Source organism: Molossus molossus, unplaced genomic scaffold (genome assembly GCF_014108415.1).
Source record: "Molossus molossus isolate mMolMol1 unplaced genomic scaffold, mMolMol1.p scaffold_m16_p_14, whole genome shotgun sequence".
In the NCBI taxonomy this organism is placed as follows: Eukaryota; Metazoa; Chordata; class Mammalia; order Chiroptera; family Molossidae; genus Molossus; species Molossus molossus.
In genome coordinates this window covers 16,879,479-16,897,863 of record NW_023425349.1, presented here as the reverse complement: position 1 = coordinate 16,897,863, position 18,385 = coordinate 16,879,479, and the positions used below count along the sequence as shown (strand labels likewise).

At 48.6% G+C, this 18,385-nt stretch overlaps 1 protein-coding gene across 3 annotated transcripts in view; it reads right to left on the bottom strand.

Annotated features, from left to right (window-relative positions):
• Window positions 1–18,385, bottom strand: part of ASTN2 (astrotactin 2) — an 855,221-nt gene that overhangs the window by 140,605 nt on the left and 696,231 nt on the right. For all 3 annotated transcript variants that reach the window (XM_036261816.1, XM_036261817.1, XM_036261818.1), the window contains 2 exons: window positions 12,781–12,914; window positions 10,442–10,590 (listed from right to left, as the gene is read on the bottom strand). In XM_036261816.1, the coding sequence (XP_036117709.1) occupies window positions 10,442–10,590; window positions 12,781–12,914 (283 nt within the window). The remainder of the gene's footprint in view (window positions 1–10,441; window positions 10,591–12,780; window positions 12,915–18,385) is intronic.

The window sequence follows — 18,385 nt, the reverse complement described above, 5'->3', positions numbered from 1 at the left end:
AAGGGACAGAAAGGAAGACCAGGAGGCTTCCGACAGAAGCTAGAATCCGAAGCGTGGGCTCCACGGCGCTCCGGGGCGTGTCTCAGTCCGTCCGGGCTGCTGCAACAAAACGCCGCACATCGGGCGGCGTACAAACAACAGAAATGCACGGTCACAGCGCTGGAGGCTGGGAAGCCCATGATCGAGGCATCAGAGGTGGCCTCGGGTGGCCTTGTTCTCACTATACGTTCACACTGCAGAGGTGGCGAGGGACCTCTCTGGGGTCCCTTTTTAGAAGGGCACAAAGCCAATTCAGGAAGGCTGTGCCCTCACCACCCAATCGCTGCTCAAGGGCCCTGCCTCTGCACTCCATCCTTGGGGGTAGGGTTGCCACAGATGAATCTGAGGGGGAGAGAATTCCTCAGTGCGCTGCGGAGGGTCAGGGAGATGACTGGTGGAGGGAGCCAGGTAGTGACATGAAGGGACTGGAAGTCCTATTGAAGGTAGGAGGGGGGGAGCAATACAACCGGCAGGATAGAAGATGATGTTCAGAGAGTGGCATGTTGGAACCAACAGCGTTTGATGGGACAACACTAGGTGAGGACGGAGTCCAGCGTGTGACCTAGCATGGAGTGGCTGAGGTGGGATGAAGGAACGCTCAGCGGAGGCCAGCAGGGTGAGGAAATGGGAGCGGGCTGTGGTCGGCCTCCGGGAGGACCCGAACTCACCTACGGCGAGGGCAGCTGGACAGAAAGCTCCGAGCCAACAGCAAGAGTACTTGGAGCGTCAGCTTCAGTTGAGGCAAGAAGATCAAGTCTGGATTCTGTTAGACCTTACCTTTGGTGGAATGACTGAATCTCAAGGACACAGAGGGGATGGATTGGGTCTTGACAAAGACTTTGGATGGAAAGGAGGCACTGACCCACCATAGTCCTTCCCTGGCCTGGAAGGAGGCAGAGGGGAAGGAAACTTCTCTTGGCATCTGTAACGAGCAGCTGCCTCTCGGGTCAAGCGTGGCAGAAGGACGTTTAGCCAGAGGGGTGAGCTCCACCTGAGGTCTAGTAGTCTTGAGTCTGAGGGCTTGATCGGTTTGACTAATTACTGGACCAGAATCTCAAATGATCGCCTCACTTCCTATAGGAAGCCTTTACAGACCCCACTGGACAGCGCTGGAAGACTCTTGGCTGTGCACTTGCAGCACCTGCATGATCGCAAACCCACCAAGCTGCGGTGTCGTCTCTTGCTGACTCGCTCCCTTCCCCTACTAGACCGTACGCCGCCCGTGGCCAGGAGTCACGCCCGTCCGTTACCACGCCATGCCCAGCACGTCCCGCAGTGCCTGGACCACGGTCCGAGCTCCATGGACCCGCAGGGCATGCATGAGCACGCTCCGAGAGCTGTAATACACTCTGTGTGATACAGAGGGCAGGCTGGGTGGCATGGGGGGTGGGGAGAATGAGGACCCTCCAAGTACCTTGCTCCCTCTGCAGGCCCTTGACTCTAGAAAACCTCTCACCCGAGGAGCGGCTGGAGTGACAGCAACATTTTCTGAGGACCTGATATCAGTTCCAGATGTTTGCAGTCATGTTGGTTTGTACCTCACCCTGTAAAACATGTTTTCCTCACCACCACCCCCTCCATTCTAGCCGAGGGAGTGGAGCCCTGTCTCCAATGACATCACCTCCCTCAAGCAGGTCCAGCGCAGGCGGACAGCGGGCGGCGGAGGCCCCTCTGGCTTCCTAGACAGAGCGGATGGTCCAGCCACGGCCGGGCTGCTGGAGGGGTGACGCGTCGCTGCCAGGGGACTCCATACACAGCTCCTGTGGAACTGTGCCCTCTCCGCCGCGGCCGCTGCCATCCCCAGCTGGGGGGGACGTGGGGTCTGCTGTCCCTCACCTTAGTCATTCCCCACGAACTCACCTCCATAACGGCTCCCTTTCCCCTCGGTCTCCAGTCTAAGGTCTAAGGTGAAGTGGTGGGCAAGCAGGGCTGTGTTTTCACTGGTAGATTATAGAGTTCACGGAAACAGGGAGAGGAAGGATATAAAATGGGGTTGGGGTGGAGACAGATGTCTTCTGATCATTCTGGACAGTATCCTGGACCTGGACCTGGAGGCGTCCAGATGAGCAGCTCCTCCGTGAGCCAGCTTGGACAGACAGACACCAAGAACAGATAGGTTGCGACATGGCGGAAGGTGACGTGGAGCGAAGAAGACAAGAGAAGAGGCAGAGAGAAGGACATAAAGAGGAGACACAAACAGAAAGACAAAGAAGGAGGTGGCGGAGAGTCAGGAAGGGACAGAGAAAGGAAGACAGAGACAAGAGTCGAAAGTTGGCAGGAGGAGAGCCTGGTGCTAATCATCTGGGGAGCAGACCGCCAGGCTCCCAGATGCCAGGGTGGAAAGGGGCACTGACCAGCTCCAGATGTTGCTGCCTTTCGTGAGGAGGTGTGGGGGGATGGGGGGGGCTGCTGCCTCTGTGAGGGCCAACGGAGCCAGCTGGGCTCCCAGCCCTGAGCCAAACAAGCTACAGCTTGGAATCCCGTGGTGAGAGGGAGAAGGCTCTGATTTTCAAACGGTTAAAGCAAAATCCAGCAGATGACCAAGAAAATGTAGGAGAGTGTAGTGGGGGATGATGACGCTGGCCGAGACCCTTCCCCTTCCTGTCTTCATCCTTTGGGGCCGTACAGTGAGGACCTTGAACTCGATGCCCAAGGTCCTTCCATGCTGAGGGTGGAGGTTCTCAGAAGCTGGCGTATATAACAGCAATGATGACAAAGAAGCAAACAGTCTGAAGGGCCACATTCCCTATAGGGTCAGGCCCTCCAGCTGGCAGTGGGTAGCTGGATACCCCATCCTGTCCCCCAACTCCCGTCTGCCTCTCAGGTTAATTCCCAACCAAAGCAAACCACTCAGTGGGAGCAGGGCTAGGGAAAAGAAGTTTGGACTTGGTGGGGACAGTGGGTTGAGAAACCAAAGCCCCTCTTCCAGCTCTGACTCCCCCACTCAGTCGTCAAGTGTGTAACCTCTGCACAAGTCCCTCCCCTTCCTCCGCCTTTTTCTCCGTAGGTCAAACGGGGGATTCAGAGTCATTAAATCTGCTTGTGCCTCGGCCCCCTACTTGGTCCCACCCTCCTGCGTCTACCCCTGCCCGAGAGACTGGAACCCATGCCAGTTGCTCTGATGAGGCCACGCAGAGGAACCAAGCGTCTGTTTTTAATATTGATGACAGATTAGCATGCGGGGAATTCAGCCACCCCCCAAAACAAGCCTCGTTCTGCTCAAAACAACTGGAACAGGAGGCTACTTATGCTTGGATTTCCCAACAGAGTCCCAGAACCAACAGAGCAATGGCCTCTCTGGAGGAGACAAAGAGGTTGCCAAACCAAGGGGTTGGGGGCAGAGGAGGGATACCATACCGGGAGAGAGTAGGCATTTCCACAGCTAGTTCAAAAGGGTGTCGAAGAGACGGCAGCCATGTGACTGTGTGTGTGTGTGTGTGTGTGAGAGAGAGAGAGAATGTGTGCATGCATGTATATCTGTGCACATGCATGTGTGAGCTCACGAATAAATAAACAATTCCAGCCCTGCGTTCGGCTGCCAGCAAAAATCCAGAGAGATCAAAGGGAACAGACCACATTTCCCTATCCTGGCCTCACCTGGCCAAATGTGTGAGTAATCCCAATTCTCCATCCAAAACAAGTCTTAAACCTTATTTTGTTGTTTTCTTCCTAACATTTAACTTTCTTGCTCATTTTTTTTAATTCATCAAAAGGAGAAGCAATTAAAATTTATTAGTAACTCTCATGTGCCAAGAACTGTGCTACATTTGACTCTCAAAGTGGCTTGTGGAGTGGGTGGTACCTTCCCTGTTCCGCGGAGAGGGGGACCGAGCCCTGGAAGGGATCTGGCTGGCCCTGCTTTCTCAGTGAGAAGCGGTAGAAACCGAAAGCAGAAGCCAGGTTTTCTAACGTCCATATTCCTTCACTAGGCGTATATGCTCCAAGAAAAAAAAGACAAAAAACCTCAATCTTATGAGCTGAAGTCCTCTAACGTGGGCCGGGCTCAGTTTCCAGATGGTTGAGACGTAAAGGTGCCTGGGAAACAGAGGTGGGGTTTTTGCTTCACGGTCCACCCCAACTCATGCCCGGCAGCAATCGACCTGCCATTTGAGAAGGCCTACTAGGCGCTCAGCGAGTCTCGAAACTACACAAGACCCCATGAGACCGCAGCGCAGTCGGAGCTGAGAAGTTCGGCCATGGATACGCTTAGCCACGTGCAGTTCAACTCAATGAACAACGAACATCTCTGCACGTCAGGCACTGTGAGAGGGTCCCGAACCACAGAGACATGAGAGTCAGTATCTTGTTTCTTTAAAGATAACTGCCCACGGAAATTCTGGACAGTATGCTGTGTCATCACTTTCAAATGTCTGAATGGCAGCAGGAAGAAGGGCTAATATCTGTGGGAGGTGACTCCAGGCCAAGTAACTAAAAAGAAGTAAGTTTTACATATACATACACACGTGTGTGTGTGTGTGTGTAACTCTTGGATCAGGGCAACTGTTTTTTAGACTATCCAGACGAAGAATCTTGGATCTCCATTTCTGGACTAGATGGAGAAATGGAGACTAGAGTTGTTTACCCTACAGCCTAAAACCTTAAGAAATTTTAAAAGGGAAATATACACAAAAAACAAGTTTTGAAACTGGAAATCAGGCAACAAAGGACAGAGATCCTGAATGATGGGAAACAAATCACGTGAGCTGCGCTAGTTCCTCCGATTCTGTCTGCAGAGAGTTCCCAGGTTACTGTCCAGGGAGCAGATGCCTGGCAGACTCTTTTAATTGAGAAGACAGAGTTTTCAGTCCGTCCGGGGAGACTCAAGGGACTAGAGTTTATGGGGTAGAGTAATGGAGAGGAGAGAGCTGTACCGAGAGAAATTTAAAGAGATCTGTGGAGGGTCCCCTTTCAATATATAGCAGAACAGTGATTGATGAATGGATACGAGGAACCTACCAACCTAAGAGGATTAGATGGAACCGTGCCCACTGTTCATACAGGGGCCATAATTAGTTCCTGCTCCTACCAGCCACTCTGGAAAACCTCATAATTAATGGGCCATTGTATAGAGCATATAGAAGGGTCTTGCTTCAGTGGTAGGAATAATTAGTCCTAGATTAAACACTCCTCTGGTTCTACCTAACAAATCCCCAAAGCAAGACCCCAAAGAATCAAACTGTTTCCAAGTAACTGTGTCAAAAAAACAGAGTGAAAAAAATACGGGAAGGGGGCAAACGTAGGTTTACAATTGTGAATACATGAAATATGGAGTTTATTCTTCTATTATCATTTATCATTATATTATTTTGCATACAAAAAATTGTAAACCTACTTTTGCCTCACCCTGTAGTTATAGGAATACAAAAATATCCAGCAACCAACAAGGCAAAAAGCACCGTGTGTGGCATTCACTCAAAAAGTACCTGGCGTGCAAGGAAGCAGGGACATGCAACCGACAAGGAGGAAAGAAACCAACCCATTTAGACTGCGCCAGAACTGACCGATGCTAGGATGAGCAAACAAGGACATGAACTGCTGTTATAACTCTGTTCCATTGTGTTGAAATGTTAAGACGTGCAATCGATCACCAAGACACACATGGAACTAAAGATGAAAATGACGAAGTCTGAAAATTTAAAAACAAATTAAATTCACTAGATGAGAATAACAATAGGTTAGGCTTTGCAGAAAGTATTAAAGATATAGCACTAGAAAGTATCCAAAATGAAACAGAAAGAGAAGAAAGAATATCTAAAAATGAAAGGGCGACCAGTGAGAGGAAGGTCGACTTCAAGTAGCAACTACACATGCGGTTGGAGTCTCTGAAGGAGTAAAAGGAAACAGAGAGAGAGAAGAAAAGTTTTTTTAATATAATGGCTCCAAATTTCCCAAATGTGACAAAAATATAAACTCACTCACGGATGCAAGAAGCTTAATGAACCTCACACACAATAAATGATAAAACTGCTCAAAACTATTATTAAAGAGAAAAGCTTAGAAGCAACCAGATAAAAAATTGTATGTATCAACGGGAACAAAGCTAGGAATAAAGGCAGATTTCTCATTGGAAAAATGAAAATAAGAAAACAGAGGAGCAACATCTTTATTTTTTTTTTAATCTGTCAATTAAGCCCAGGTTGGTGAAGCTCAGTGGGTTGGAGCACTGTCCCATAAATTGAAAGGTCACAGGTTCGATTCCCCATCAGGGCACATGCCTAGGCTGCAGTTAGATCCCCGATCAATGTTTCTCTCTTACACCAATGTGGTTTTTTTCCTCTCTCTCTCTCTCTCAAATCAATAAACGTATCCTTAGGTGAGGATTTAAAAAACAAATACCACAGGATCTCACTTATTTGTGGAATATAATGAACAAAAAAAGGCTCATCAACCAAATAGACCCAGAGACATAGAACAGAGTATGGTTCAGACTGACAAACCTCAGAAGAAGGGGGTAAAGAAGGATGAGATAAACCAAAGAACTTATATGCATGTATGTAACCAGTGCACATAGACAACAATGCTGGGGTGGGGGTGGGCTAGGGAGGAGGTTGTTGGGGTGGGGAGGAGAAACATCTGTAACAAAAATAAATTAATTAATAAAAATAAAAATTAATAAAGTATCACAATAAAAATATTGTAATAAAAGTAAAAATATGTCAATTAAGAATTTTGTACTGAGCAATAATATCTTTCAAAAGAAAAAGCAGTTATCACTAACTGACCTGAAATACAAGAAATAGTAAAAAACAAACAAATAAACAAACAAGAAAAAAAACAATGTTCAAGCAAAAGGACAATGAAACCAGATGAAAATAAGGTTGTATGCAAAAAAATAGAGAGCATCAAAAATGGTAACTATATCAGTAAATATATAAAATCACTTTTCCCATTACTTAAATATAATTCAAATATATAGTAAGACAGTTTACTATTACAGAAAAATAATAACAATGAATTATGAAACATAACATATATGAGTCAAATGTATGACAATTTAGCATAAAGGCTTGGAGGGGAGAGCTCAAAATATACTATTATAAGTTTCCTACGATGTATATAAAAGCTGTAGACTAGCACTTGATGGTACATTATGATCTGTTATATATATGTATGTACAATCAAAAGTAACCACTAAATAAAGAGAAGTATAGCTAATAAATCAACAATGGAAATAAAGTGGAATCATAAAACCACTCAATCCGAAAGAAGATCTAAAAAAGAGAAGGGAACAAAGAAAGATGGGACAATAGAAAACAAAGAGCAAGATGATAAACTTCAACCTTTACCACAATATCACATTAATTATAAATGGCCTAAATACACCAAATTAAAGATAACAATTTCAGATTTTAAAAAGAAAAAAGAAAAGACCCAACTATCTGCTGTCTACAAGAAACACATTTTAAATATAATGTCATAAATGATATAAAAGTTAAAGAAGGGGAAATGGTGGACCCTTCCAACACTAATCAGAAGGAAGCTAGAATAGTTCATGTCAAACAAAATAGATTTCAGAGCAAAAAAAATCACAGGAATACAGATGACCATTTCAGAATGATAAAGGGATCCATTCATCAGGAGGATTAACCATTCTACATGTGTATGTATCTAATAACACAGCTCACAGTACCCCTTCTCTGCACATGGGCCACACGTAGACGGCAGGAACACGGCAGGCTGGTTACCTCCTCCCCAAGAAAACCATTTCATCCTTTCCAGTTTGGGGTGAAATAAGGCCTGCTCGTCTTGTCTATCCCTGTCCCCCAGTGATGGGAGGAAGCCGAGAGGAAACAGGGGTACAGTCTCTCTCCGCCAAGCCCCTGTATAAAACCTGGGGTGTTACCTTCAGGCTTTTTAACTTGAACTTGAGGCAAAATGGAGCAAACCAAATCCTAAGTGAGCTAAAGAAAGGACATAACAAAGATCAGAATAGAAACTAATGAAATAGAAAACAACAGAGAAAACGATGAAGCCAAAGCTGATTCCTTGAGGATATAAATTACATAACTCTTTAGCCAGAGTGATCAGAAAAAGAGAAAGATAAGACAAATTACCAGTATCAAGAATGAGAGAGTGATCTCACTATGAATTTCATAAAAGATAATAGAATTTCATGAACAACTTTTTGCCGGTAAATTCTATAGCATATGAAATGGGCAAATTCCTTGAAATCCACAAGCTACCAAAGATCACTCAATAAGGAACAGACAACCTGAACAACTCATTCGAGAATTAAATTGGTAGTTAAAACCTTCCTATAAGAAAAGCTCCACGCCCAGAATTACAAAAGGTCCCCAATTTATAATAGTTTGACTTATAATTTTCAACTGTTCAATGGTGTAAAAATGATATGTATAATAAATTACATAAGATATTCAATACTCTATTATAAAATACGCTTTGTGTTAGATTATTTTGCCCCACGGTAGGCTAACACGAGCACTCTGAGCACGTTTAAGGCTAAGTTATGATATTTAGTACATTAGGGATATTAAATGCATTTTCGACTTAGGAAGTTTTCAACTTTCTATCTATTATAAGTTGAGAGGCAAGTGTACTTCACCGGTGAAGTCTGTCAAACAATTAAGGGAGAAACACTACTAATTCTAACCAAACCCTTCCAGAAAACCGAAAAGGAGGACACATTTTGCAATTCATTTTGTGAGGCCAGAAACATTCTGAGCGCAAAACTGCAAGAAAAGAAAACGACGGGACAAAATCCCTCAGGAACACAGATGCCAACATGCTAAACAAACTTCGACACATCCAGCCCAGCTACATGTCAAATAGATAGCAGCCTAACTCTGTGGGGTTAACTTATTCCAGGAAGGCAAGTTGCCTCCTCCTCTGAAAAGCCATCGATGTTATTTACCATGTGAACACACTAGGAAATATAAACCATACAGTCATTGCAACAGACACAGGAAATTCAATAAACATTTCTAATGACAACAAAGCAAAAGGAAAACCTCTCCGCAAGCCAGCAGCCAGTCTCTCGCCCTCAGTGTGATGTTACATGAAGAAGGAGCACCGAGCAGGGATATGACCGCCCGGCTGTAAAGCCTGGCTCGGCCCTGCCCGGCTGTGGGAATTTGGGAAACTCGCATCCTCTCTGGGACTCACTGACTTGGTTACAAAACAAGGTTAGTAATCAGTCAGAGGGTCATATTAGCAGAATGGCAGCACAGTCCCCACCCCCAACCCCTCCAACCAGCCCACCGTGCCCCAGAAAAATCCATTTGGACCACCACTATCCAGGCCCCAAATACCTTTACAAGAACTCAGGTTTCTGGGTGAAGGGTTATAGCACTTGGGTCACATACAAAAATAAGAAAAGATGCATTGAGGAGGGTAGGAAAGATAGATTCCTATTACTCCCATAACCCCTCCTCCCGCCGGGGCCGCCCAGTGCAGAGGGACAAAGCCTCCCTGTGGAAGAGAGGCGAGGGCCCTCCATTCACCTGAGGCCCCAGAGCGAGGCTGACCCAGCACGAGGCTGACCCCCACGCTGTGGGTGGCTCCTACAAGGCGTGGGCTCCTGTGAACCCAGGCCTCTGCTCTCCCCCTGGCTGCTGACTCTCGCAGCCCCAGAAGCTCCGTGTCACCAGACTCCCCGTGGACTGCCAGAAACCCAGGTCCCCAAGCTCCCCTCATGCCTTTCAGCTCCTATGGCCTCAGGTGGCCCCTGTAGCTCTGTCTCCTAATCAGCTCCCATAAACCCAAGCTCCAGACAAGCAACCTCAAACCCCGGCTTCTGGCTGGGCCCCAAATCAGGCTGATGACCACAGACCCAGGCGCAACTCAGCACCAGGCCAGCTCCCACGGCCCCGACCCTGACACCCAGCACCTGTCCGGCCCTCCTGGCCTCAGCCTCCAGGCCAGCTCCCACGCACCCAGGCTCACTCCCTGCCCTAGGGCCAGACCGCCCGGGCAGACCCCACCTCCAGGATGACAGTTTCTTGGCTGTGTCAGACTTTCAGAACTCGGGGCTCACGCTCAGTGACAACTGAATGTCACACTCTCAGGGGCTCCTTTGCTCCTCTTCGCCCGCATGTCTGATCTTTTCCAAATCCCTCTTCGCCAGCAGTAGGTAAGACAACTATCCCAGTGCATCTGGCTAGACGAGACAAGTCCTTGAATGTCTTTATCTCCGTCCCAGAAATAATCCGTTTACAGAAAAGGTCAAATCCTCTTCTGAATTAACTAACCCGTTGATACATGACATTGAGGACCCAAGTCAGAGAATCAGACTTCTTGCCAGGTGACAACCACCAAGCCATGAAACGTCCCAGTGCCTTCTCAGGTCCAATGACACCAAGTCTCCGAAGGCATGAGAAAGCCCCCGACTCCCTCTGGGTCACACTATCCGGACTATAGGGGAAGCCACGGGCTGCCTACTCACCCGTGTAGAGGTCTGTGTCTGTGTATTCATCCACTTTCTTGTGCTGAAGAATATAGTCAGAGACCTTGGTCCCGATAGCCGGCTGAACATCCACCCACTCCAAGGAAACCACGGTGCTGGAGGGCTCCACTGTTGGGGACAGTCGCAGCCTAGACGGGGTGACAGGCAAGGTGGTTTGTTGGCCAGCCAGCATGGGCTGGGCCCCAAAAGCGTCTCATGTGTCAAGATTAAAAGCACAGGATTCACCCTGGCCGATTTGGCTCAGTGGTTAGAGCATTGGCCCATGGCCAAAAAGTTGCGGGTTCGATTCCAGTCACAAGCATGTACCTCAGTTGCAGTTCAATCCCCAGCCCTGGTCAGGGTCGTGTGGGAGGCAGCCAATCAACGTGTCTCTCTCACATCGATGTTTCTCTCTCTTTACTTCTCTCCCTTCTCTATCAAAAAATCAATGGAGCCCTGGCCGGTTTGGCTCAACGGTTGGAGCGTCCGCCTGCGGTCTGGAGAGACCCGGGTTCGGTTCCCGCTAAGGGCACGTACCTCGGTTGCAGTTTGTCCCCGGCCCTGGTTGGTCGTGCAGGTGGCAGCCACTTGATGTGTCCCTTTCACATCGATGTTTCCCTCTCTCTCTCTTCCTCTCTCTCCCTCCCACTCTGTCTGTACAAAAAATGGAAAAGATGTCCTCGGGTGAGGATTAAAAAAAAAAAAAAAAAAATCAATGGAAAAATATCCTCAGGTGAGGATTTAAAAAAAAAAAAAATAGCACAGGATTCAACCCACCACCAACACTCTGCATGAACTTAGGCGGTTTTTTAGACTCCTTTTCCGCCTCTGCCTCCTTGTCCATCAATGGGGCTAAGAAGAGCTACCTTTCAGAACCAATGTGGAATGCAGTAAATTAGTCCAAGCACACAAAATGTGCTCCCAGGAAGCTGATTAGCTTTCTGTTTATTTACACTGTATTCTCAATGATGCCTCACGGTCAATTCAACGGGCAGCACCTTCAAACACAGTAGCTTTCAACCTGTCTGCCATTTTCAATCCCCCAATATATCAGTCAACTCTTGAATATCCTTAAATCAATACTCCCTCGCAGACAGTAGGAAGCCTAGGGAATCCTTTCCTGAAGCAAAAAAAAAACAAACCCACAGAATTACTGAAGGCAGAACTGGGAGGGTCCTTACAGAGAGGGAAGCGCTATTTCCCCATTTGACAGATAGGGAGAGTAAAGGCCAGAAAAGGGAAATGATTTGCCAAGTCACACAGCCAGCTGGGTACAGAACCGTGATGGTCAATGTGCTTGTCCTCCACCCAGCTTCTTCTTGTCTTTCCACGACACCACACTATCTCTTTAAGGACCATCGTACACTGTGATTCTTCTCGCCCACAGAGGGGTGTTATGGGATTCTGGTTCCCCAATATGGGCTCCTGCCCAGCTCTCCTATGCTCCTTACACACGCCCCCTCTGAGGGCACTCGTCCACGGCAGGTGACTCTCCTTCACTCCCTCACTGGGCTTCCTGCGCCAGGACCTTTGCACCTGCTCTTCCTTCTCCTGAAACATGATTCCTGCCTCCCATCCAGCTCCCTGACTCCCCCCCCAACTAGCATCCCGCATTTCTCCATTAGCACCTCTTTAGTCTTTTCTTTCATGCTTTTATCACTTTTTTTTATCCTCACTGAGGACATTTTTGCATTTATCTTCAGATAGAGCTGGAGGGAGAGAGGGAGGAAGAGAGAGAGAGAAACATCGATGCAAGAGAAACACATCAAGTGGTTGCCACCCACATGACCCCAACAGGGGCTGGGGACAAACTGCAACTGAGGTACGTGCCCTTAGCAGGAACCGAACCCAGGTCTCCACGGTCCACAGGCCGACGCTCTAACCGCTGAGCCAAACCGGCCAGGGCTATCACTTAACTTTTCAATGGTATCTCTTTTTCCTGTTTTTGCTTGGCCATCCATCCCCCTCACTAAACGGTCAGCTCCCCAAGTTTACGGACTGCCTGATGCATTCACTGATGAATCCCCCAGGGTCTGACACATAGCGGGTGTTCAAAAATCACGCGTGGGATGAATGAACAGAATGGAGTTCTTAGTAAAAGTTCCACACTTTCTCCATCTCGGGAGCCCCAGCGTCCCAGAGAACTGACAAGCAGTAGTCAGTGCCCAGCGAACCTTCGCCAGGGGATGAGTCAAGAAAGTCGCGGTGGACCGAGGGGCGTCGTTAAAACAGCACAGTGCTGCCATCTCGGCGTCTCCACTGAGCGCTCCCAGCCCTGCCGAGGCTACCTGCGCTCTTTAGAAGGGCCGGCCGAAGGAGCAGGGGCCACGCATACGTACACGGGCTGCGGGAGGGGGCTGCAGCTGGGGAGCCCGCTGGCGTCGAAGGCGCTGAGGTCACACCGGCACCAGTCATCGATCACGTCCCCTTTCCCGGAGCACCAGTAGGAGCTCATCAGGGCACTCCTGAAGGCCTGCAAGGAAGGAGGACAGAAGAAATGATGACAACAGTGGAGAGATTGAAGGGGAAGATGCCGAGGGCCATGATAGGAGCCGGCTGACATTTAAGAGCAGCTCTCGTAGGCACAGGACACCAGCTGGTGCCCAAATCCCTCCCACGCACTCACGCCCCTGGTTTTCCCATTCTGAGCCCCTCTACCCAGCAGCCAAAATAATCACTGAGGCAGGATCCATGGAGAACCTCCTCTGGGTCCGGCATGCACCTGCCGTAACTTATTTCACCTTCAGCACCCCACAGGATAGGGATATACTATCATAATCATCATCGTTATCATGTCCCATTCTGCAGACTGGAAAACGGAGGCACAGAGGAAATAAGCAACGTGCTTGAGGTTCAAGCCAGTAAGAGAAGGAGCTGGGTCTGACCATGGCCGTCTGGCTCCAGACCCTGTCTTCTTAAACCCTTGCTACATTGCTTTGTGTAGAAGTCTCACCCCCCTGCTTAGTAACCGTCAGAGGCTCCCCATGGCCCTCCAGATGAAGTGCAAACCCCTGCTCTACCTCCCAACCACCTGCCCAGGCTCACCTACCACTGTTCCCTGACACTCCCTGGCATGCCACCATCCACCTTCCTGCAACCACCACCGTTTCCACCAACAGTGAATTCCCGCCCAGGCGAAGTGTGCGCTGCATCAGGAGACAGCAGATTGCTCCTGTCAAGGGCCAGGCAGTAAATATTTTCGGCTTTGTGGCTAGGTAGCCTCTGCCGCAATTACTTCAATCTGCCTTTGTAGCATAAAGCTACGTAAGCAATACTTTAGAGAAAGGGGCATGATTGTGTTCCGATAAAACTTTATTTATAAACACAGGCAGCAGGCTAAATTGGGCCAGAGTCTCATGGTTGGCTGACCCTTACTCCAAGTGATAATCAATGTTCTATTGCAATTGTGCTCCGTGGCCTTTTTTTGAACATTCTTTTCTCTCTGCTGGAATTGTATTCTCCCCCCACCCTTGTGGCTCCTTGTACCCCACCAATGTACAGTTTGTTTGTTGTTTTTAGCGATAGAAACATCAATGTGAGAGTGAGACACTGATCGGCTGCCTCCTGCACACCCCCTCCCAGGGAGGGAGCCCACAACCTGGGCAGGTGCCTTGACTGGGAATCAAACCGACATGTTTTTAGTGCACAGGATGACATCCAACCAACTGAGCCACACCGGCCAGGACCCAATCCACTCTTTTGGTCTCAAGTGAAGCATCCCTTTCTCTGGGAACCCTGTCTCGACTTTCTTCCGCCTGGGATCATGCTCCTCTCCTGGCCGCCATCCCACGCTAGACCACATTCCTTGGCTTGTCTCTCCCAACACACTCTGATCCCACCAAGGGCACGGGCCATCCTTATTCATGTGAGTGTTCTCACGGGACTGAGCACAGACATTCAGTCGATGTTGGCTGGAGACATGAACAAACACGGCAACGCTAATCAGGAGACGCCGGCTCGGACGTGCTTCACGTGTCAGTCACTCCACGGACCCTGACACTTCCAGGCCCTGGGGTCCAGGGTGTGTCCCAGCTCTTTGTAAACTTAGGGCTTCCAGAGAATGTTGATTTCTTACACCTTTGCCAGGTAACACACTATGTTCTTCCTTTCTTCCTTCTTCCTTCTCTCCTTCCTTCTTTTTTTTCTTTCTGTGCACTTTTTTTTTTTTTTTCAATCCTCACCCAAGGATATTTATCCATTTATCTTCAGACAGATTGTGAGGGAGGGAGGGAGGGAGGGAGAGAAACATTGATGTGAGAGAAACACACCAACTGGCTGCCTCCCACACGACCCCAACCAGGGCTGGGACCAAACTACAACCAAGGTACGTGTCCTTGACTGGAATTAAACCCGGGACTCTTTGGTCCACGGGCCGATGCTTCAACCACTGAGCCAAACCAGCCAGGGCTTTCTATTCACCTTTTTTAAAATTATGTTTTTCTTAATTGATTTATGTTTTTTTTTCTTTATTAATTTTAGAGAGAGAGAGGAGAGAGAGGGAGAGAGAGACAGAAACATTGATGAGAGAGAACATCAATTGGCCGCCTCCTGCATGCCCCCCATTGGGGATCAGGCCCACAACCTGGGCATGTGCCCTGACCCGGAATCAAGCCAGCGACCTCCTGGTACTGGCTCAACCACTGAGCCACACCAGCCAGGCTCTATGCACTTTTTAAATGAAAGTTCCATACTGCCTATAACCAAGTTCACCTGATTACCAAGAGGGCACTCTTCCCACCCTGAGCTGTTCCAAAGACCCCAGCACAGCGTATTTGTGTGAAGTGGGTCTGGGTCTCCCCCTGGCTGCCAGCACAGCGCTAGGAGGAGGTGTGTACAGGAACGCCCATGCGTAAGCTCCCGGCGCCTCTCTCCCGGTGCCCATGAGAAGGAGGCTCCAGTTTTCCTGCCATATGTTCTCAGTCACATCCTTTCCCAGGGTCTGGACACATGATCTAGTTTCTCTTGAATGAAGAGCAGTGATCCAGACATAGAAGTAAAATAATTACAATAAAAGCTAATGTTCACAAAGCACCTGCTTACACAGAGTAAGATGCTTTGAAGGCATCACAAACGAAATCTTCGCAGCAGTCCCGAGAGACAGATACCACAACCCTCCATCACAGCTGCGAGAGCCCGGCGGCAGCAGGGTCCCTGCCCATCTCTGCGCCTCCCAAACACCTCTTTCTACTGACCCACGCATGGCGGTGGGGGAACCCCAAGTCAGGATGCCAGATTCAGTCAATAAAAATAGGGTGCCCGGTCCAATCTGAATTTCAGAGAAACAACAACATGTTTTTTCAGTGTAAATATATCCCGCCCCGGGTTTGCATGGCAGGTATGTGAGCCAGAGTCTGGCACACGGAGGAGCCCGGTTCCCCCTCCACGTCAGAACCTGTGCTGGGAACAGACGTCGGTCTGTCCTCCCGCCGGCGTCAGAGGGGGCACTCTCATGAGGACTGAAACCAGACCGGGCGGCATGAAGTCATGCTGACGGACAGACTGTGTTCTCTCCGTTTGCGGGTCCCCCCAAACTGAAACGTACACGCACGAGGGCTCTGAGCTCAGGACTCTCTAACATCTCCGGCCAGCGGGAGGCTCGTTACCCTCGTGGTGCAATCCGGGCCGGTGACAGTGACGCACATGGTGAGAGGCTGCCTTCGACTCCGGCAAGGGGAGGAGAGGGAACATCCTGTTTGTGTTTTTGTTTTTGTGCGCACGCGCGTGCATGCGTGTGTGTGTGTGTGTGTGTGTGTGTGTGTGTGTGTGTGTTCTGTAATCAATAGTCGCTTGAGCCTGTGGAAAACAAAACAGAAAACCCTCTCTGGATGTTGTGTTTTACCATCCAAGCAGCTTTTGGGAAGAAGTCCTGTCTGTGAGTCTCCACATCCACTGGCTCGTTCCCAGACCCGGAGGAACAGAGTGGGGACCGGTGCCGTGGCCAGGCAACCCCAGACAGAGCGCCAGCACACCCGGTGAAAGGCCTACATCAGGCAGGGGCCCTTGCTGGGTAGCGGGGATCACGCTCCCCAAGTCTCCAGTCCTTGCAACACTGCACCCTGAATCCAATTAGCTCTCAGGGGAGGACAGCCCGAGAATGTGCCAGCTCCACGGGACTCTGTGAATCAGCTCCTCGAGTGCGTGTTCCTGATGCAGAGACGGTGGCTCAGAAAGATTAGCTGGCTGGTCCAAGGTGATGGGGCGACTGTGTGATGAAACGACTCCTCCTCCTTTTAATCTTCAAAAAATAATCTGAGATGGGTGCCAGGTCCATTCGCAGCTGAGCGTGGAGGAGTGAGAACTTGACCTGGGGTCCATCTGAATCCTGGCACCTCTGACTTTCCCAGGTCACACGGGAACAATAAATGCCAAGATCTCATCCAAAACATCCTTTCAGCTGCTCCGCCAGAGTCACATGCTTATGCATTGTGTGTGTGTGTGTGTGCGTGCGTGTGCGTGTGTGTGCATGCATGTGTGCATGTGTGTGTGTGTGCGTGTGTGTGTGTGTGTGTTCTCTGAGGGAAATGAAACCTTACACTGGAGGCATTGTTGACTCCTGGCTTTTGAGTAAGTGAAGGGACTTAAGAAACAAATCCTGTACTTAATACAGGGCTAAAGGCTATATTTGCATGGCCATTGGTTTTCATAACAAAGAAGGTTTGCATTTCCACTACTTGTAAATGCTTCCAAACTTCTGGCTAATTAGCCAGCCAACCAAGCTGGGCAGGAGGCGAAAACAGCCTCAGAAATGTGGAGCAATCAGAAAAAAAAAACAGGATTTATTTTTCACTCCATTGTTACGTTCATATCTGGACGTGCATAAATCACTCCTCTCCCCAAGCCTCAGTTTCTCCATCTGTGAAATGAGGACGCAGAAGATGTAGTTTTGAAAGTTTAATTAAGTTTAATAAACATGCACTCCAAACCGCGTGCTGCCTAAATGCCATGCAAGGAGATGAAAAGCCCCGGTCTGGAACTTCAAAGGGCTCATAGTTTAATGGTGAAGACAAACACAATTACAATTAATATGGTTCAAGTGCTGTGAAGTAATAACACTCAGGAGGCGGTGGGGATACAAAGGAAGAGCCCTTCCAGCGGTAAGAATGTTGACGATGTATACAGGGATCTTAAGATTTAAGTAAACACCCCACATTTCATTACGGTACTTGGGACCATTATACAGAATGTCACTGAGCCCGTGAATTAAATGAATCACTGTCTACATTTTACACTAAAAACTATACTCAGGGATTGACACCAAGTTTGTTATGTTTGATATTTAGATGGTTCTGGTCTGTACGACCAGAATGACAGCCTGAAGTCCTCGCTCAACGCTTCATGGATTTCGTTATCCCCACAAGACTGGTTCCATGGCGCTCCAAAGTGTTGACGTTGAAGCGAAAAGCGTGGTAGAAACAAATACTTAATAACTTTTTACCCCTGGCTCCCATTTAGTGCCTCACACAGCACCTAGCAGATAACCTGAGTCCGTCAGTATTTGTTGAATTGAATTAAAAGGCCACGGGACTGCTGAGTGAAGCAAACCAACATGCAGATGATTAAAAGCAAAGAAAGTGGCCCTGGCCAGTTTGCTCAGCGGTTAGAGCGTCGGCCTGAGGTCCAGAGAGACCCGGGTTTGGTTCCCACTAAGGGCACGTACCATGGTTGCAGTTAGTCCCCGACCCTGGTTGGGTTGTGTGGGTGGCAGCCACTCAATGTGTCCCTTTCACGTCGATGTTTCTCTTTCTCTCTCTTCCTCTCCCTCTCCGAGATAAATAAATAAATAAATAAATAAATAAACAAATAAATAAATAAATAGCAAAGAAAGTGTGTGTGTGTATGTGCATACACTCGCGTGTGACCCTCCTCTTCCCCAAGATGACTTGCGTCTCCGACGTCAGTGAACATCACCCCCCTCTATTTGGTGCCTCCAGCCAATAACAGAGG